This window comes from Meleagris gallopavo, chromosome 12 (assembly GCF_000146605.3).
Source record: "Meleagris gallopavo isolate NT-WF06-2002-E0010 breed Aviagen turkey brand Nicholas breeding stock chromosome 12, Turkey_5.1, whole genome shotgun sequence".
NCBI classification, from domain to species: Eukaryota; Metazoa; Chordata; class Aves; order Galliformes; family Phasianidae; genus Meleagris; species Meleagris gallopavo.
This window is the reverse complement of record NC_015022.2, coordinates 17,443,791-17,465,308: the sequence shown is the minus strand read 5'-3', so window position 1 is coordinate 17,465,308 and position 21,518 is coordinate 17,443,791. Positions and strand designations below refer to the sequence as shown.

Sequence of the window (21,518 nt, the reverse complement as noted above, 5' to 3'; positions counted from 1 at the left end):
ACATATTTCAGTGAATTTGTCCATTTTATATGAAAAGTTAACCAGATTTCAAAGCGTAAGCGGGGCTAATTATCCTCTTAAGAAAATTCTATTTTATTTTTGCTCAGATGTTCAGCACTTCTGGTTTTACTTTGAAATGTTGATCTACCCGGCAAATTAATTTTAAAATATTCATGTCCTAATTAAAATCAATTTGTGTTGCAGTTTGTCATAATGAATTACCATGTAACTTTATTTTGTCGAAAGAAAAATGCTAATTAATGTTTTCCATTAGAAAAACGTGAAACAAAGATTTCACTTCTGAATTTCCATCCCCTTGTGCTGTCCCTTTTCTGGCAGCAGGGATGTGACTCCAGCAGCAGCAGCACGGAGCTTTGTAACCTCTGAAACTGCACAGGGTAACATGGTTGTACTACAGATTCAAAGCAGCACACAACCAAGCAGCTGTTTTATGAATATATTTCCCAATCATGTAGCAAGATGGATTGATAACAACGTTATCGCTGCTAGAACAATGTTATCGCTGCTAGAGCACAGCTGACATCCTACGGGGAATTGCAGTCCCACTTCAGAGCTTTTATTGCTAATTAACATCTCTGGCTGTGTCGTACAATCAGATTGGTCCTGAGGAAGGCAGTATTAGTCCTTACTCTGCAGCTTGGTTTAAAATCTTTGAAGCATTTTGAGAAGTGCTTGTATTTGGGTCTCACAACTTGGCAAGGGAGTCACTGTGTCAGTCCACGGCTGGGTTACTTAACCTAATGAGAGCAGCCCCTGGGGCAGGATGGGCTTTGTAATCCCTCTGTGTTGCCATCCTGGAGGACTTCATGCTATTTCGTAGGATAAGGGGTGCTCACGTGGTAGGAACCCCTCTGCTGGCTCTCGCTGTGCCAGGCTGAAGCATTTCTTTATCAAGTGTGACCTGTTGGCTTTGTCAGCATCAGTGTTTGGATCACAAATCTTTTCCTGATTCATTAGCATTCTGCACTGCAGTGTAAATCAGCTCCTACTTTAAGTAAGCCTTTTGAGAACTATTTTTCGTATGTATAAAAAATCCAGGCTTCCTATAAGTGATATTATCTATCTCCATCTTTGGAAATATTGCATTGAACTGCTCTGTATAGAGCACTGGAAGTGAATAATTGTGTGGCACATACGAAAACCTGACAGATCTTTTTAGTTTCTGCTCTTTCTGTGATATGAGGCCTTTTCTTTCCTTCTTTCTCTTTGTGTCCGTGTATTGTTCATTGTGTCTTCATATTGTGTTTGGTTTTATCTCTTTTCAGGTAGAGAACTGTTCTGTTTAGCACATCATTTGACAGCCAATTGTATCCATTCCTACAGATAAGTCTGCAGCTAGACCACGCACTGTTGTTTTCTGCACCACTCCTAGGGCTCTGCCTTAGTGAGAGTGGAAGGTGGCCTATTGTAAAAAAGCAAATGAGTCACAGCTCAGGATTTCAATCTACAGCTGATTTGCAGTCAGGGTAGATCGAGGTCACCTGCAGAGACTGCATATGAGCAAGAGAGAGAAGCTGAAGTGGTAAACTGGTTGCATAATTCAGGGAGTGCCTTAATGACTTTTTTGACATCGCTGTTGTTTGTAAGGATAGAAGTCCAGTTCCATCTGTTATGCTCTTTGCAGAGATGGACGGTGTGTTTTATCTTGTTGTGAAAGTACATCTGTTTTTGTCAGGGAACACAGCCAATGAGAGCAGTGAAATTAAACATTTCATTCATTGCTGAGCAGAGCTTTCCATCAACTTTAATGGTAAAGATTTCCAATAATTTGGTGGGAGGCTGAAGATATACCTGTCTGTTAGTTTTATGTCACTGTGCGTAGGCTGCAACACGACGATTCTGGAAGAAAAGCAGAGTTTCTTTTCTTCCAACTTCAGCAATTAGCTATGGGGACCGACGGCTTTGTTCTCCTCTTCCTCTCCCAATACCTGCTTCTTTCAACGTCCTTCCATAATGATAATCTTCTGACTGTACTAGATTCATTTTCCGGCAGGCAAATGGATTGCAAGATGACTTTTTCATATTGCTTTTATGCCTGGGAAATAAGCAAACGCAGTGGATGTGAATGCTTTCTTCTGTCTTTTCCTTATTTCCGTAAAAAATTTGCCCTCTTGTCTTCAGCAAATAAAAATGTCATAATTACTTTTCTCTCTAATTGCTAAATGTTGAATCCTGTGACTTCCTAATACTCATTATGAAGCCTTCATTAAACTCTTCTGTATTTCCAGTGTGTCCCAGTGGAAAATATGGGAAGAACTGTGCTGAGCTCTGCCAGTGCACCGAGAACGGGACGTGCAATCCCATCGATGGATCGTGCCAGTGTTTTCCAGGCTGGATAGGGAAGGACTGCTCCCAGAGTAAGCAAAGTGTTAATTCTCCATCTCTGCTCTGAATAACATGTTTTCCTGTTTAGTGTTTTCGGAAAGTTAAAGGCAGTTTCTAGGGAATTCCCTGAAGTATTACAGCAGCCAGTGCCTTACTCTCTTTATAGCTTATTTCTTTTAATTAATCTAAGTTAGCTTTGGCTTGAATTAGTTTATATGCATTTGGAATTTGCAGAAGCAGTCACTGGCTTCTATTACAGGAAAGAGAGGTCACAAGCTCTTATCAGAAAAGAAAGCTCCACGCTCCCTTTTAATTTCTAACTGGATTCCCTTTTATTTATTTTTTGAAATCATTTTCTTTCAGTTATTAGAAATTATTAACCAGTAAATGTTTTCATGTATCGAGCCCACAGAATTGAGAAATTAGGCAACTGAAATGTTTCTATTAAATGTAATTTAATTGTAAAAGTCAATGTGGGCTTGGTGGGATGGAGGATTTTCTTCTCAAAAATTGCCCAGGTGGAAGATTGGCATTTGTTGATCCCAAAGTGTCATTTCCTGAGAGCATCCCTTAATTGAAGATAGATCACAGAGGGAAGCAATATCCTATCATTCAGAAATGTTACTTCATATTCAGGATACAACTAGCATATTAGACAGCATTCCAGAGTAAAATATATTAAACTTCAAGTGATAAAGTGGGATTTGGATAAAAACAGACGGCTGTAATTTTACTTTTATTGTGTGTCTTCCACGAGCAGAATATTGCTGTCACTCAAAAGAAAAAGAAAAAAAAAAAGGAAAAAAAAAAAAGACAGAAAGCTGCACAGATTCCTCATTATGTTTAGCCATGTAATTGAGAAATGACTGTTAGTTTCTGTTAACCTTGAGAAAGGATGAGATTTCTCCCTTAGGGAGGAAGGCCAGTTGAGTAGCAACAACTGCCAGTTTAGAGTCAGGAGGATGCAGGGATGGCTGCTTGGTGTTCTGGACTGGCAGAGCAGGAGCCTGGCTCTTTTCTCAGTTACCTTCCTGCAAAGAAAGGATAAACCTCCTGGCGCAGAGCTGACCTCACACCCGGCTCCTGGGGTCCTGGCCTGCAGCTCCGGGTCTGGCGCTGAGCTGTCAGCGATCCTCCCTCGCAGCAGCTAACCTGGGATGACCGAGAGATGGAGCCACAAAGGAGATAATTTTAGCTCTGGCTCCAGAGCCAGTTCTGGAGACACACACAGACCCGCGGCTCTAACTTACAAAGCCTTTTCAAAAGTATTTCTGGTTGCTTATAGCACGAACGCTTTAGGCCAAGTCCTGCTCAGCTGTACATTGTGTGAGTTCAGGGACCTTTTGTTTGATTTACGTCATGGCAGGTTTTTTGCTATTCATTCTGGCTTTGGCTGTGTGTGTCCTGTGCCAGAAACTTGCATTTATCGTCAGAATTGCAGCCAATGGCATGCGTGGAAATAGGCACCGTTTCTCTACTTTCAGGTTTCCTGGGAACCATGCCTTATTAATTCACGCCTTTAATAGGCAGCAATGGAAAGTGCTTTTTAAAGCAAAAATATAGTTGTTATATTGAAGGGTTATCATCATTCTGGATCTTTTAGTCTGGCACTAATGACTGTAACTTACTGCATTCAGTTTCGGAGGGAGGCTTACAATAACTTTTGAAAATGTATTAATATTGTACTTGTAGAAATATGTAACAGACCTGGAGGTTTTAATTTAATATTGGCCCCATCAACAAAAGCAATCTGATTTTGTGGATGGGAATTCATACTGAAAGAAGTTTTCTTTACATTTTTACATAATTTGAGCAGTGCTCCGCGCTTCAAATGAATGTGGTAATTTTAGCAGTTGATTGCATAGCAGAAGTAAACCACGAATAGCTGTGCTTTATTATGCAAGAATTTCTGAATATCAAAAAGAAAATTAAATTACCTCCATATCTTATAAACCCTGTCTGAATTGTCTTCAGAAATAGTGCCAGTGAGGCAGGGAGCACTGCTGGAGCGCTCAGCCCCATTGCGGGGTTACTCTGTGCTCAGAGAGCAGACCCACATGGAGAAGAAATGCAGGGTTTGGCAGTGTGGGTGAGGTTGTAGGTTTGCATTCTGGGTTTGCAGAGCAGTTGTTGGCATGGGAGAACTGGTCGTGGTGAGGGAATAGCTGCAGTGATGCCAAGTACCACGATGCGACGTTCTGCCTTTGCTGCTGTCCTGCAGGCTCTCCTCACCATTGTTCCCCACAGCACTAAAGCCATATCACTGCTGATAAATGTTTCTTATTTTCATAGCTTGCCCCCCAGGTTTTTGGGGCACAGATTGCTTTCATTCATGCAACTGCCACAACGGAGCAATGTGCAGCCCTTACGATGGAGAATGCAGATGTACTCATGGCTGGACTGGGCTCTACTGCACGCAGCGTAAGCCTTTCAGATGTGCTGTTTTGTCAAGGAATCTGTCAAAGTGTGTGCTGCTACCTCGTGTCTCTTCCAAGTATTGCACTCTTGCTGCTATACCACCTGCTTCATGCTAGTGGATAACTTTGTGTCACTACAAGGAAAGTGTCCTGAAGCTTCTCAAGGTTTTTTATGCCCTTGGCATGCTAAAAAATGAGGGTCCGACCGTTTAGGCTATTGATTCATTGTCAGAATCTGTACAGTCCTTCTCCCTGTTTCGTAAAGCCCTGGAATACATTGTCTGCTTTAGGAAAATGTTTCAGATTTCTCATCTCACCAGCACAAAATTATCAGCTCTGCACAAAAGAGGAGATCACATTCTGGTGAGCCTTCTAAGAGGGCTCTTCCACTTGCAAGTAACCAACTGATCTCTGGCCTCTTACAGAGTTTCTTTCCAGCTGTCTTCTTTCACTCCTTGAAAATGTAGTTTGTGTGGATGCGTGAAGTTTTTATTCCTCTTAAGTGCTTAAAAGGCAGTTCTGTAAGGCAGGAGAAATGCTACTGCGAGAAAATTGGCTGCCATGGTAGCTCTGCATTTAGATTATCAAATACATGTTATTAGATATACAGAGGCTGAAAATCCATAGATTTATAGGCTCATTTATTTCATGCTGTTAACACATTTGAGTTTGCATTTCAGTTCATTTCTTCATCTTTCCTTACTCTTCTTCCTGAAAGGTTGCCCAGCTGCTTTCTATGGAAAAAACTGTGCCAACGTCTGTCAGTGTCAGAACGGAGCAGACTGTGACCACGTCACTGGGCAGTGCACGTGCAGGACTGGATTCACAGGCAAACAGTGTGAGCAAAGTAAGTAACAGCATGACTTCATTTTCCCATTTCTTGTGGGGAAGAGTTCAGAATCTTTGGCAAAAATGGGCTGTGGACTGAGGTGCACATGTCTGTCAGCCTCAATTCAGGCACCTTGCATCGTCTGTAGGGAAAGGAAGGCATCTCTGAAAAGCCAGCCGGTCTGTTTTAGGGCAGTAAAGTACAGTGAATCCACTGCAGATTGGGCCTTTCCTTTCCCAGCATGAAGTTGGGTGGGATCAAAGCCTGTCTCACAGCCAGCACTGAGTGGAGGCAGCCTTCCCAAACCACTTTACGTTACTGTACGTTACTGATAGGAACCCCAAACTGCATCATGCCTTACTAACACCATTGAGCACAACAGCATTGGGTTTCCCCAGGCATGAAAGAAGACAGAAGAGTTCAAAAAGAGTCATTCCACTCTCTGACTTCCAAGGAATGTTGAGGTTTCTGTGACAAAGTTGTTACACTGTAGATGTGGACCAAATAAAGATTCATCTGTATATTGAAAACAGATCAAGGAAACAAAAGCTGCTTGTCATTTTTGGAAGGATTGCAGTTAACTTGAGTAGAGAGCAAATGTTTAACAATGAACTTCAATTACCTTGCAAGAGTACTTGCATATCTTACAGTAATTGTTGTCAGCGTCTCGCTGGCACATTTAGCACACTGTGCCAAATGGCTTCTTTTAAGGACAAAGATTTAGGACTGTGGAAACTGTATATGCTGCAGTTGAAAAATTACTTGTTTGTCCAGTATAGTAAATCAAAAGAAAATTTTCACGCACTTACTTGGATTCTAAATACAGGATGAAATCTATCTCACCTTACCAGGGCATTAATTCCACAGATATATTTTTTTTCTTCCTTTTTTTGGCAGTAGGTAATGCAATTAAACATTCCTGCTAACTTTGCAAGTCAAAGGCCTACCTCAGAGCTTCCCTGCAGCTTACTGCGCAGATCTTTATGAGTGCATTAGGACATATAACTCAATTCATGAACATCTTTTCCATTTGCACATACTTAACATTCATCCAAGTGTGTGTCTCAGGATCAAATCTGCATGCTCGTGGGGATTACGGACGGCACCGCTGTAATTCTGTGAGCAGCCAACTTACTGTGAATTCGTGTGCACCTTTACCCATGAATAAATAGGGAAGTATGAAGTTTCATAGTAGAACTGAATCACAGCAGAAGGTTTTATGCAAGAAACAACATTGCTAATTTGACCTTTCTACAAAGCTTGAGATTTTGTTTTCTGTCTAAACTACTAATGCATTCAGTTATTTACTTTTCTACTATTTAAAAGTATTAAGTATAATATGTCTGTATTAAGACTCCTTCCTTCTCAGAATCCCTGGATGGGCAGTTGCACCACGCTACAGATGAAATGCCAAAGTGCAAACATCATTTCTGTGGTGCAGTCCAAAAATTTAGGCTATGCTCATTAAAAAGATACAGGCTAATGTTCATCACTTCATATTAACGTTTGGTAACTGGAATTTGCTTACAGACTGGCACTGGGAAGGTATTGTCACCCTGTGCAAAATGTGGCAGTGACACTCAAGAAGCCACATGTTCTCCCAGATCATAGCAAGTGTGCACGCATTCTGTAATGCCTTCCCTACAGAAATAACAAGGATATGACAGAAGTTGTTTCTTTCAATTTGTTATTGAATGTTGCCTCGAGAAATTTAGTAAGCTGTCTACAGAGTTATATAATAGCCCATCATAGTAATTTTATGAATAAATTTCTCAGTTGGACATTCAATCATTTTGTCTCTGATAGAGATACAGAAAGAGGATAGAAATTCCTTCCATGTTAAGAATCCTAATGCAGAAACAGAGCAAATCAAATCATTCAGATGCTCAGTTCTGTAAGTCCATCTCCAATGTGATATTAGTCTTCTAGCACTATTGGGGATAAATATGAAAGTATGCAGAATTTGTTTGGTAAAAGTCTGCTGTGTTCATGTGAAAGTACATTAAAACTTCTATTTGCAGTCCCCCCAGGAAAAGAATGTGCATATGCTATGCTCTTTCAAGATATTTTCTATAGCTTCTGAGATCATGCCCTGTTAAATTCCATACACCTGTAATATATATCAAGGCTTTTCAAGTGTGCGTGTGTTGTTGGTTTCATCCTTGAGAAGTCTTGTGTGGCTTTTCCTGAAGGAAAGTTACAGCTTAATACATTATACCACAAATTGTACACTACATACATTTGTCTCTTGCTCCAAGTAGCAATGCAACCTTGGGGAGTTATCCTAGTGAGACAAGTGTGATTTTCTGCTGAATTTCCATGGCGAGGATCTCACCTTCTTCCTCCAGAAAGTCAGGATTCTTTCCAATCTTTTCTTTGGCTTCCCAGAGTGCTCACCAGGAACATTTGGTTATGGTTGCAAACAACTCTGTGAGTGCATGAATAATGCTACATGTGACCATGTCACAGGTACTTGCTACTGCAGTCCGGGCTTCAAAGGAATCAGATGTGATCAAGGTACAGTGAAATTCTATCTGTAAAATCTCTCTCTCCCTCTGTCCCTCTTTGTTTTGTTTTTGTTAACAGTGATGTACTTAAAAATCTCAGAAATGAATTGCGCGATTCAATTTACAGTGTGTTATGAATTACTTTTAACAGCGGCTCTTATGATGGAAGAATTAAACCCCTATACTAAAATTAGTCCAGCTCTTGGATCAGAGAGGCACTCAGTGGGAGCAATCATTGGAATTATTATTCTCCTTCTAATTATTATGGTCTTGCTGGCACTGTTTGTGTGGTATCGACGGAAACAGAAGGAGAAGGGCCATGACATGCCAAGTGTATCTTACACTCCAGCCATGAGGATGACTAATACAGATTACTCACTTTCTGGTAAGGGTCTTTTTATGTTAATCAAATACTGACTCGTATTCCTGTATGTTGGGGAAATCAAGCTCCTGTGATGTATAACATGCTACTGAGTGTCAAAAATAATGATGCTTCTATTCTTGCTCTGAATACCGTGATCACTTAGCAGAGACAGGAAAGCAAATACAACATAAATTGACTGAAGCTGCTTCATGTATGAAAGATTACTTACAAGACAGTGGATAGACCTAGATGTGAAATATGCTGTGTGGAATATATAAAGTCCTATTTTTCCTCTGTGAAACCTTAAGATGAGTTTTTGGTGAGGAATGGAGTTGATTGGATTAGTATTAAGGTTTTACTTTTGTCTGTGTTGCTGTTTCTGATTTGAGCCCTGCTATCTGTTGTCCCTTCTGGGTGCAGACCAACCCCTGTTGTTGAGACAGCTGGTGTCAATTTTCTTCCCGGGAGCTGATAAAAGCAGCAGCGAGGAAGGGGGAGGCTCTTTAAGTTCAAAAAAAAAGGTTGAACTGATTTATTTCTTGCTTTTTTCCATCTTCTGTTTCTGGTCTGGAGATCTTAACAGATTGGCTAAACTTCACTGCTGTCATTCTTCATTCCTCAGTGGCCAATCTCAGGTAGGACACCAGGTGGGAGGTGGTTTTGCTTCCTTCCTGCTTCCTCCAACCTGTCTCCAGCAAGGATCTGCTCAGGATTTGCTATCCTCTGTCTGCTCTCTGCTGCACCTCCCTTTGGATGGCTGCAAGAATTGTGTGTCCTAGTAAATACCAGCTTCTGAAACAGGCAGAAGTTGACCCAGCACCTCTGCTTTCTCAGCTCTGCATTGCCTTTTTCTTCCTGCTTTATAGCCAGGATGCACAAGGCTCTTGCCCCTGGTTTGCCCCCTGTGCTGTCCTGCAGTGGCATGGTTGCATCCTGCACCTCTCTGCCCTGGGTGCACCTGGAAGGAGGTTCTCCCACCAAGCAGATGTTACTGTCTGCCAAACACTGCTGCCTAAACTCATTTTTAAATCACTCGGGCTTATACTGGAACATTCCTTCTTCTCACAGCTACAAGATGAGAGAGAGAAAAAAGATCAGCCTTGGACCTCCTCTCATTGCCTTATTTTTGAATGTTAGCTTTGCAGGCTCTTGCTTAAGCTGCCCATTTGGGTAAGAAATTTATGGAAACAATGCCAAAGAGGGCTCATCTGATCCTTAGCTGGTTGCCAGCATGATTTGGCCTGAAATTTGTCATTTCTACATCGTTTGAAGAGCCAGACCATGAACTTGCAAAAGAGAACTGTGGCACATCTCAGCAACAGCAGGGCTCCGAGTTCCAAGAGAGCAGATCACAGCTGCTGGCACGGAAAATTGTTCTGAACTTTTCAGCCATCCATTTCGTTCACATTGACACTTTATCCATTTATTTACAAAGCCTGTCCCACATAATTTATTTGTGAGCTCTTCTAGTCAGTGGATGTGTAACCCGGCGTGTTGAAGAGGCACAACTTAGAAATTTGCAAATAAGGCGTATTGCTGAGGTTGGGAGTTCCTGACTGCAGTCATTGAGCTTCTCCTTCCAGACAGTGTTGTTTTTTCTCCATATTTTACCATGAATGGAGATTTCCCAATCGATCTGATGGCATCCCAGTCTCACGCTCTGCAAGAAGTCTGAAGAAAGGCAATGCTGTGAAAGGAAGTTCTCACCCTTCAGATTGAAGATAGACAGATGACTTTCCTCCTCAGCTACAAAGTCTTTACATTTGAAGATGCTGGTAGCCCAGCACAACCCTTGCTGGTTACGCCTCTGTAGGCACCATACCTCCTGTATGATGTCCTTCACATTCCTTTCAGGTGTTCCTGCTGTCACACGACACTTAAGCAAAGAACACTTTGGGGATGGATGAGTTCCTGGATACATCACAAATGTCTGAAGGATCGCATCCTGCAGCTCCACTGAACCTGGGATCTCTTCTGGGCTCTGGGCATGGCACTGCATTTAATTCTTGCTCTTGTGGCATTGCTGCTCTGTATCAGCTCAGTTTGTAAAAGTGCTGAAGTGCCAGGTTCTCTAGAAGGAGATGGTCCTGTTTCCATCGTGTTCATCTCATTCAGTGATGGGTGTGCTGGGGCTGGGCCTTTCCATTTGTCTTTGTGCAATCTATAGCTACATGCAATAGAAACTTTGTCTCTCAGGAAGCTGCAGCTGAGCAGTGAACCATCCATTCCTGCCTTCCCCAGGGCAAACTGCTGTTTCTTGCAGAGGAAGACTGAGAAGTTAGAAGCCATGCTGCATCTTCATCTCATTGTAACATGTCTACAGATATCAGCATTGTTTCTAGTTTTCATCTTTCAGGAGGAGATTTCCGGATTCTGCACAAACTCCTTGCCAAATTCTGATGCTGCTCCAGTGGCTCTACATAAATTCCTACCCATCGGGCACCTTCCCAGCTTTGGCCTTGCCAGTGCTGTTTTCAGCCTTTCACTTCCATTGAGCAGAAAATTGGATGAAAACTGAGACAAAATCACAGATAAAAAATAGAGACTGTAGAACGGCTGGATGGCAAGAACAACACGTGTGGGCATGCACTTGCATTTGTGCATTGCAGAGGACGCTGAAGGAGAGTAGCAGCATTGCATGGACACATCAGAGATTTCTGCATGGAGTCTCATGTGTGGATTAGGGACAGAATGAACACTCTGCAGATACACTCATGCAGTGAATATAATCTTTTGCCAAACCTATGGACTTTGGCAGGAATTCCTCCTGAGCAGTGATTGCAGAATCCAGCCCCACATGGGTCTGTGGTTACCCTGACCCACCATTGCTGTTGTGTGGGTGGTGGTGTCGTTGGCATAGAGAATCATACGTGCAGATCAGTAGCTCCTGGAGGCTGTATTCAATAACTTGTGTCTGCAGGATGTTTTGGATCTTTGTGTCTTTAGCTCTTCAGATGCTGATAATGCGTGCATATATGTGAGGGAGATTATAGGAAAGGAAAACCCCTGGGCAGCCCTCTGACCATTCAGTATTTGGGGATGAAGGGTGTGACAGCAGAACACACTTAACAGCTACTGGTGAGAAGGAGAACCACCCATGTTGGGAAGCTGACCCACAGCACACGGATCTATGAGCAGGCTGTCCCCAATAAGCCTGAATGCAAAACAGTGCTCCCAGCATGGGAATGATATATTGCATCCAACAGAGGATTTTAAAGCATGGATTGTTAACTCAAGGACATAGGGACAGAAGGGAGAATGATGCAGTGGAGCTGGAGAGCAGCAGAGATTTCTTCTCAGGACTTGCACAGAGATGTGATTATGGGCTGAAGTGATGGTGGAGGTCTTCTCAGAGTCAGTCTTCTCAGCCCCTTTATGATAGGGGTGATTCCTATGCTGAGAGCCAAAAACTGAGCAAAGCTCAATACAAATACAGCATCCTGAGCCTTCAGCTGCACCACCGACACTCAGTGAGTGGAGAAGATCCACACAAAGAACCCAACTGAGAGGAAGAAGAAAGCAATGCCAGTTTGCAGCTCGAGCTCTCCGTTCTATTTACTGCAGAGTGCTCACTCCTCGTTTCCATGCCCCCCTGTCCTCCCACTGCAGGATGTGGATCATTGCTCTCTGTGTCACCGCACAGCCGTGGCTCACAGTCCTTCAAGGGATGGAGCATTCTGGCTCCCATCCAGATCTTTGTGCCTTGCCTTCCAGCACTGCACAGCCGGGGCTCACAGTGGGACTGTGCCTTCATGGGGCCCTGCACAGGACGGATCTCTCCATGCTAACATTGACATAACCTTTGGGGCTGTTTTTATTTTGTTTTAATTCAAATTGTTCTTTTTTTTATATTATTTTTTAATTTTTATTTTTAGCCATTTAAGTCTATGCACTATTCAGAGTAGAATGAAATTCTCATCTTTGGAAAGAGGCTTTTTCTTTTTTCTTTTTTTGTACTGGGATAGCATTAGATTTGAATTTGATGTATTTTCAGGCAGCGGTCGTAAGAGCTTCATGAATAAATGTGTAGAAAATGGACTGTGCTATCAAGGTAAATCAACCTGTGTGGGTACTTAAGTATCAGCCAAATGGAACTGTGTAGAAGGAGTAATTCTGAGTATATGGGGCTGCATGCAATGAAGGAAGACAAGATTTCTGGTGATGCAGACTTGTGTACGAGCTCAGATTCATTAATTCAGCACAGTGCTAAGTAGCAGGCAGTCTGGGAGACTTTTCCTTCAGCTCATTTCGGGTGCACAAGCCCTACGGCCTGATAAGCTGGGTGTGAACTTGTAAGGCGTCAGCTGCCTCAGCAGCATCAGTGTGCACCTCTTATCTGGCAGCAGAGCAGCGAGCCAGACCTCCTTCTCTTCGGGCTGATCCTTGCAGCTGAGAGAGGGCGCAGCAGATAAGGGAAGGGGAAGGCAGCGCTGAGAGCTCGGGCACAAACGCTCACCTGCAGAGCAGAAAAACGTGGGTTGGAGCTGTGCTCCCCAGTGAGCAGTCAGCACCTCGTGTGGGCAGGCTGAAGGCTGCGTGAGCAGCTGTCTTTGGGTCCCAGACCCAGCCCTCATTTGCAGACCCCCAGCAGCAGCTGTTTGTGTGTAACTCTATTGCAAATATCACGGAGTTCTAGCTGGGGGAGGTGGCAGAGCCCTGGCAGGCTGTCTCATCTCCCCAGCTGCTGCGCTGGGCAGAAAGTTATCGGTGGCAAGCTGAAAGAATCTGCATGAAAATGCTTGAGTCCTGGAAGCATGTGCTGATCTGAGAGCCTTTGCTGGCAATATCCTCAGAACACAACCAGGACCAAGAGGTTTTGCAGTGACCTCAAAAATCACACTGCATGTTCCAGCAGAAAGATGCTGGGTCAGATTTGCACACACACGTGCAGGTCCCTCCCCTGGCTTTGCGCCACTGCACTTCTGTAATAGACACCCTGCAGCTAAAACCTCTTATTTGCAATGGGATATTTCGCAGTAAATTAAGCTAAATCGAGTTCTCCACCAGATGTCAGCAAAGCGAAGTGCACGGCCACAGCAATGCAGATACAGAACGAGAGGAGCAGAGGGCAGAGGAGGCGGCTCCTGCAGGCACTGCCCTTCCCCACCAGTTCCACGGGCAGCCGCCCTGTGTGTCTGCACGCCTTTCTGTGACCTCCCTTCTGCCACTGAAGCCCTGTTCGTTAAAACTAACCCACGTATTTACTTCTTACAGGGCGTGGTGATTGATGTGGTTTTGAGTTGCTTGGATTTTTCACTCTTTCTTCTGGTGCAGCTTTGAAATATGTGTCTGTTTGTTGTCATGCTGAAGCCAGCCTGGCAGTGATGCTTTCCTTAGAACCACCTGTGAAGATATGATGTGTTTCCTGGTAAACTGTTTTGTTTGGTAAACGCGTTGCTGAGTTGAAGAAAGGAAATGGCTGAGGAGGTCTGTGTGTAACGGCGTAGCTGCCTGACTTTTTCTCTTTTTCTCTGTGCCTTTGCACAACAAGCTACAGAAAGTGCTTTTGACTTCTTGGTACAGCTATAGCACCTTGATTTATAACATCCTGGAACAAAAAGTTCTGCTTCATAGCTGAAAGAGTTATTATCACCCCTTATACATGGCTCCTACATGTGCTTAAACCAGGGAAGAAGCTGCTGTAAACTAAACACCCATTTGCTGAGCTTTGCATTTCTTCCCTTCCCCCCAGCACAGGTGGGTTGTCAGGAATTTTTATTTCTTTCTTTAAGTTCTTCAAAAGGACAGCGCTGTGCCAGATAATTATGTTGCTTTTTTATCTTGTACTTGATGCTAATACTCAAACGCTTCCCCCCAAGATGTGCAGAACACGTTTCACCTGGAGATGCCACACAGCACACAGCACTGACACAGCGCTCATCGGGTTTCTCAACTTCATTGTCTCTCGTGTGTTTTCAGTTTCTGAAGAATTGTTACAGCGTCCAAAGTATTTGTGATGATTGTTTTCTTCCCAGATGTATCTCAAGGTAGCAGCAGTGTGCATTGCTTTTCCAACCCAAGCTACCACACTCTCTCGTGCGGTGTGACTTCACGCTTCTTTCCCCGTAGTCTGGATGGGAGCAGCTCCAGTAAGGTAGATATGATCCCACCCCACTGCAGCACTGTTCTTATCAGTTCAAGGAAATAAAGCAAAGCAATGCCTGCTGGATTCTGACGTGGTGGCTCTGATGGACACAGCAGGGTCTGCCTTCCCTGTGTGTGTCTGTGTAATCTCTGTGCCCTCTGATGGGAGCGTCAGCCCGTGGTCAATAAGCCTTGCTGCCTAAGCAACTATAGGCTATGTTTGCATATCAGGAAAGATAAAGAACCAGATAATTGTGATTCTTCATTAATATAATGAAAGTAAATCAATGAAGCATTAAGTCAGGAGTCTAACTTGGCTAAATCGTCGTTTCCCGAATCAGCAGACACACGGATTTGTTGTTGGCACAAAGAGACATACAGGAAGGTGCTGGGGGTGAGCACTGTTTTCATCCAGGGTGCTCAGAGCTGTGCTGTCCCTTCATGCTCTCAGCAGAGCTCTTCGGATTGGAAATCTCAGACATCTAGGAGGACATCACTGTGTGTGCAATTGATTCCCTGGGACCACTCATGGACTTCAGCAATAGACTGAGATTTGGTAAATAATAAGGCTCTTCCACTGGACATTTAATAAGCCAAGGTGAGGCAAAGGATAGGGAGCAGGGAAAAGAAAGAAATGCAGTTGATTTCATTAAGGCAGCCAGCTTTAAAAATGATGGTGCTTGCTGGCTGCATTGGCTTCATCCAAATGTAGCTGTGGTCACTGGGAAGCCATGAGAACAAAACTGGTGCCAAAAAGACAGCCTGTAATGAAACAGGGCATGCAAAAATATTTCCACTTGTGCTCTTGTTGGACATTTCTTGGTTCTAAAAAAACCAATCTCATTAAACTGTAATAACAAAGCTGGCTCTAGAGATTTCACAGAGAAAAGTTTAGACAGATGTGTAAATATGTTTTCTGAGGTGCATGGTCCCCTTGCATCATGCAGTTTTGCTCCCCAAGTTGGAAGTGCAAATGCTCATAATGTCAGATTCAGGATGAACACCGTGAGCGTGGATTTGGACCACTAATCCTACTGCACTAATTTCAGTGAAGTTGGAAAAGGTCAAAGCGAGCACCTATCTCGATTTCCCAGCCTGCAGCACAATCTGATCACACAGCAATTTCAAATATTTAGCTGCCAAAGAGGTATGAAACCCAGCAGCACATCTGGACAAGTGTGAAAGCTGCCCGCCTTGCGGCAGTGCTGCCTCTCGTAGTTGATCAGCAGGTTGTCCTGGCATTGAAAAAGAAGGAAAAAAATGAGTCTGGTATTTTTAGGGCACTTATCAAAATATATGCCCTGACTATTCCTTTACATCCCCCAGCATCTAACTTATTCATGAGAAAGCTTTGCAGTGCTGAGTAGCTGAGGATGGCCAAAAATATGCAGCTCCTGTCTTGCTGTTCTCCAGCCAAGTAAGACAAAAGAGCATATAAAGCCCCTAATGGCTGCAGTAACGAGTTTCATTTCCTAATCAGTTTGTCTGCTGCCATTTCCACTTTCTGCAGGAAAATGTGCACAAGTTGTACTTGGAGGATTCATTTCTTTCCTCTGCCAGCTGGGGTCACACGGGAACCAGTGCAGATGCAAAATGAAAAAAAATGGCAGAGGAATCCTCTGAAGTGCTGAGGCAGAGTCCTGGGTGTGCTCTGCTCCCTATGCTTAGAGGACCACCTTTCTGCTTTCCATCCTGCTGCCCAACCTAGCTCAGCATGGCAGCAGGGCACCCTGCACAACCCCTCTAGGCTGGAAGGGTCTCACCTCCATTTCCCCTCTGCCAGACAGTTGGCCACTGCTTGGGATGCTGCCCATGTCCTTACAGTAAAACTTAAAGCTGCTGAGACAAGTAGGAGCAGAGGTGTTGGAGCGTGTGCAGGGGAGTGCTGGTGCTGGAACACATGCAGGCGAAAGCAGGTGGGAGGATAAGGGGGAGCGTATGAAGAGAGACTTCTTTTATCTAGCAAAATGAATGCTGAGAGGGAGTGTGATTGCATCTATAAATGCATCGGGGTAAACAGTAGGAGGGAGAAGAGCTATTTAAGTTAGATAGCAGAGTTGGCACAAGAACAAGTGAGGATCAACTGGCCATGAATGCATCGAGGCTGGGAGTGAGATTTCTAACATCAGATCAGTGAGATTTTGGAACGGCTTCCCAGTAAAGCTAAGGGGACAAAGAAACCTGTTAAAATGGAGCTTGATGTGTTATCTAAGTAATTATGTGCCAGGATGTCTGCAGTGAAAGGCAGCCAGACTCAGGTGCCCAGTGATCAAAGCTGTTCCCTAACACACAGTGAGGGTCTGGGCTGTGTCACAGCCTGAGGAGGAGGAGAGGCTCCTGCATCCCAGTGCAGATAGGACAAGGATGCTGCTGTGCAGCTGTGCCAAGAGCAAATGGGGTGTGCTCACCTCAGTGTTTCACAGAGCTCTTAATTCCACTCTACCCAATGAGAAGAACATTGCAGCCAGAGCCCAGGTGTTGCTGGCTTCTACAGACATCATAAAAATCAATTGCTGTTAGGTGTCCTGAGCAGAATTTTTAAAGCCAGCAGATTCGCATCTATTAAAGGAAGTTCTAAACTCTACCAAGGACTTCACATAAAATTAGAAATAGCAAAACAGAGGTCAGTGGAAATGGACTTACTGGTTATCACCCAACTGGTAATGAACTCAGCCATCAGAAGCATTGCAAAGTAGCTCTGACTGAAACCCATCCAGGGAAAGAAGACTGCAAACACAGTGCTGGGGAAGGCCCTCTAAAGCTGAGAAACACAGACACCTACAGCCAATTGCTGGCAGCTGATGGAAAGCACTTACCAGCTGCTTTTGATGTAGTTGGTACCTGTATTTAGTTGCTTAATTACTGTAGATTCCTTAGAAAAGCTGAGTGTGGACAAACGGTGCTCAGCTCCTGCCTGTGGTCTGTCCAGCCAGCTCTGAGGCACAGATAACAGCTCTGCTTTAGTCCTGTAAGTATCTCATTGATCGAAAGGAAGATTTGCAAGGTATGAGGTAGTTTTAACCAAGTTGCTCAAGTTACATGCTTGGGTTTTTAATGGGCAAATTTACTATGAAATGTTTTTTTTTCCTCTAGGAAAGTAATTTTGGTTCACAAATTGAAGTCTCTTCCATCTTGGGAAAAAATGTTAGCAAATTATAGCATGCTAAGAACTGATAGGAGCACAAAGAGACAGCTATAATCACATTTCTTCATAATTACCGCATTCTGAAAAACTTAGAAGTGTCCCCAGATCATTTCATTAAAAAAATCAATTCTAGCCCATAGCTCTTCATGCCAAATTCTGGGTTTGCGAGCTGATTTATAAACCCTGTGCAAACAAGGCTTTTAATAGAAACTTGAAGTCTTTAATAAGTGTGATCTAAGTGGTGCAGCTGGAATAAAAGTTAGCATCCATGTGATTGCTGCAAGTTCCAAAACGAAGAGGAACAGCCATGGGCTCTGTGGCTGAAGGCTTCACACCATACAAACACAGGGCTGGCAGTGCTGCTCCCTGCCCTGTGCTCTGCTGCTGTCTGTGCCTTCCTGTCTGTGTTCTTTGTCCTTGCTGGGGAGCACCAGGAGCAAGGTTGGGCTGCTGCTGCTTGCAGGCAGCGATTGCACCAGCAGTGCTGCAGGTTACTGCGGTGGGCTGTTTGAGGTTTGAGCGTGGGCTCAGAGGGCCCTGCTGTGACTGTCTGCCTCCAGCCCCACGCAGCACCCAGGGCTCAATAGCTGTATCCTTGCCGGCCAGAGCCTTTGGGTGGCACTGAGCTGTGGCTGGCAGGAATCCATCTTTGTGTGTGTAAATACATGCGTGTGTGGTTGGAGTATTCACCCCATTGTGTGTCCTGAACCTTTGTCCTGGCTGCAGGGCAGCCCACCTGGAGCACAGCTACGTGCTTCCCAAATGATATAACTGATTTTTGCAAAAGTTTCAGCTGAACAGCTCTCAGCACACTGTGCACTTGCTCATAGAGAGACCAACACACTGTGTGTGTGTGTGTGCATTCACACCATCTGTCTGTGCTGTCTCCTGTGTCTGTGCAGTGCTTTCTGCCATGCCTGCACAACCCGGTGTGTATTACACGTGGTGTGAACACACATCAGGCTGCTTTCTGCATCCAGAATTCAGTCAGCAGGGTCAGGCTTTCGCCTCTGGTTGCTACAAATCTTCCTGCTAATGAAACCCAGTTTCTGAGATAGGGTAAAAGCTTCAAAATGTCAGTATGCAGTTTTTTTATATATACGTATATATAAGTGTTGTTGTCCTGGTGCTCCTGGTGGAGCGGAGCATTTGCAGATGCTTTTCCTGGTGATTAAAGAGGCTGCAGGGCTTTGCAGGCTCATCTTCAGCAGAACTTCACAGATGGATATTGGGCTGAGCAGGGCCTGCTGGTCCTGGTGCCCTTCAGCATTGATAGAGGAACTCATTGGGAGGTCCTCAACACATCACTGCCTAAATCCCGGGGCTGACAGCAGCCATTTCTCCTTGTGCATCGCAGCACATTGCCCTGGATTGGGGTGGCTGCAGGCAGGGCTGTGCAGGTGGGTGATGCTTGCTGTGGGTGCTGGGTGCCAGCTGGGATTTCATCTCGCAGTAGATGTCAAAATACCAGCGGTATTTTTTGTCCCAGGTCTTAAAGCCCAGTATGAAAGCTGAGCAGAAATTAATGAGAGATCAGGAAAAATGAAATGCCGTGGAGAGCAATAAGGGCTTTGTGACTTCAGCTCTTCAGAAGAGGGCTAGGATCTGCCCTTGAATTGACACTTCCTGAGCTGTAGTTTCACAGGGGTGGCTTTCAAGGGAAAGATTTCGAGGTAGAACGCAGCAGCTTCAGCAGCTGCAGGGATTCACAGCTTCTCATTGCTGGGATTTGCACGACCCGAGGCGCTGTACTCTTGCAGAGGTCCCACAGGAGCTCTCACAGCCTTAATGGCTGTGCAGAATCCCCATCCCTCAGGCAGGCACGGTGTGTGCCCTCAGCATTGTGTTTAAGCATGACCTCAAGTGAGACTCCGGCAGGAAAATCGAGGCTGTAGTGACACATCTCGAGCCCTGCAGCAGCTCCTGCAGCCAGCACCGCCTCGCTGTGCCCATCCTGCCTGGCTGCCAGCTGGGCACATGTTGTGCTGCTGTTATTTTCCTTGAATTGAGAGGAATCTGGTAGCTGTTGTTTCTGTTGTAAACTGAGTACACAGATGTATTACAGTCCCAGCGCCTGTCTGCATGCTGTGCTGTGGTGGTTTGGTGCATCCATCTCCATCTGTTGTTCTGGGGCTGCCCACACGTCACTCCATGTGCACAGGTACCTGTGTGATTTGTGGCTCCCCAAGGAAGCCCTGTGTTTTCCAGCATGCTGTGTTCATTGCCTGGTGAAATGACTTTCCTTTGTGATTTTCCCTAATGCTAGTGAGCAACTATAGGCCTCATACAGATAAGGATCTGAGATGGTGAGGCCAGGGCAATGTCCATCTCCCATTTAGATTTGTGACATCAGTGCACTGAAGTCTTGGGTGGGAACTGTGTGTTGATTTCAGCATTAACTCATTATCATACTTTTTGAACAGCTGAGTAACAAAATCCTTGACAGAGAAACTGCAGACTGGAGACCCTACAGCTATCTGAATGAACTAGGTCAGTAATTTTTAAACAATTTAATCATTGTAGTTGGCTTCAGAGCAACACCAAACCCAATCAGCCGTTCATGAGGACATTGACAATAATGAAAAATACTGGTGTTGTTTTTATTTCAATACCAGAATTGCCAGTACTGAAAAATTGAGATTTGAACATTGTTTTCTTTACCACAAACCATGGATTGGAAAGCAGAGTCGATATGCACTCTCATCTCCCTTCCCAGGTTGAATTGCTGTCTATCTGCTCTATAAATGTGTTTTTAAGGAGTGAAGTCCAATTGCCCTGAATTTGGTCTCCCTACCCTCCCTTTCAAACGGGGATTTCAGCAACTCTTACCCCAAAACCAGCTAAAAGTAGTGCTTTGGATGCTGTTTGTTTTTCTGTCTGAGCCCTTGAAATTTAGTTTATCTTTGGCAAAAAGCACTTGCCCTCTCCTTTACTAATTGCTAATATCTTACTGGGAATGCACAGTGTGAGGGAAAACACAGGATTAAATGGTATTATGGGGTTTTTAAGGCCAGCTATCTCAGCTCACATCAGTTCATCGCATCGTGTCGGTGCCCTGTGGCCACGCGCCGTGCCCTGCCCAAAGAGCAGCTTTTCCCTGCATCAGGAAAATCACAAAGCTGTCGAGCTTCAGTGCAAAGCCTTTTCCATTGCTATCTTTCATTAATGTTTTCTTCTTTCTAATAGACTGCAGAACCGCTGCTGTGCTTATCTGTTTGTAGCATGGAGAGCTGGGGGTGGTGGGGACTTCCACATGTTCCTCCAGTCAGTTTTTCTTTTGCCACCTTCCTGCTTTTCTCACTGGCTTTGTTTATCTTTATCTAGCTGTGTCCTGCACTCTGAGTGCTGTGTTTGTCCTCCATCCCTGCGCTTTCTCAATAGCAGAGGTGATGCTAAATGCTCTTGCAGTAAGAACAACATAGAGGTGATAAATAGTTAAGTGATCTACAGCAAAAAATAGTCACAATTTTTTTCATGGCATTTTGCAACCCAGATATGTTATTTTGATATACTTTCTTCCGTTTTTTTTTCTTCACAAAAATGTCTATTTTCCATTAATTGATAAAAATGAGAATTTTTTTCCCTTTCAGTATCAGAATTTTTTGCTTATGCTACGTTTCATAGCACTGAGTTCTTGTTCAGAGCAAAACCATTTTTGCATGAAACTGTAAAATAATGCATTTTCATCTTGTGCTGTTGCTTCTGTGCAGTAGAAATGGCAAATTCCATTTGTGTACAATTTTCAGATGAGAGTCGAAAAGCTTATATTCTATGTTTATAATTCCAAATATAAGTGAAGCCTAATGAAGTCAAATAGGAGATCTTT

The 21,518-nt window shown here is 44.1% G+C and overlaps 1 protein-coding gene across 3 annotated transcripts in view; it reads left to right on the top strand.

Moving 5' to 3' along the window:
* The window catches only part of MEGF11 (multiple EGF like domains 11), a 192,604-nt gene that overhangs the window by 160,448 nt on the left and 10,638 nt on the right, over positions 1–21,518 (top strand). For 2 of the 3 annotated variants that reach the window (XM_031555352.1, XM_031555354.1), the window contains exons 16-20: positions 2,250–2,378; positions 4,639–4,767; positions 5,482–5,610; positions 7,981–8,109; positions 8,251–8,484. In XM_031555352.1, coding sequence (XP_031411212.1) covers positions 2,250–2,378; positions 4,639–4,767; positions 5,482–5,610; positions 7,981–8,109; positions 8,251–8,484 — 750 coding nt within the window. The remainder of the gene's footprint in view (positions 1–2,249; positions 2,379–4,638; positions 4,768–5,481; positions 5,611–7,980; positions 8,110–8,250; positions 8,485–21,518) is intronic. The other variant, XM_031555353.1, reaches the window with a different exon arrangement.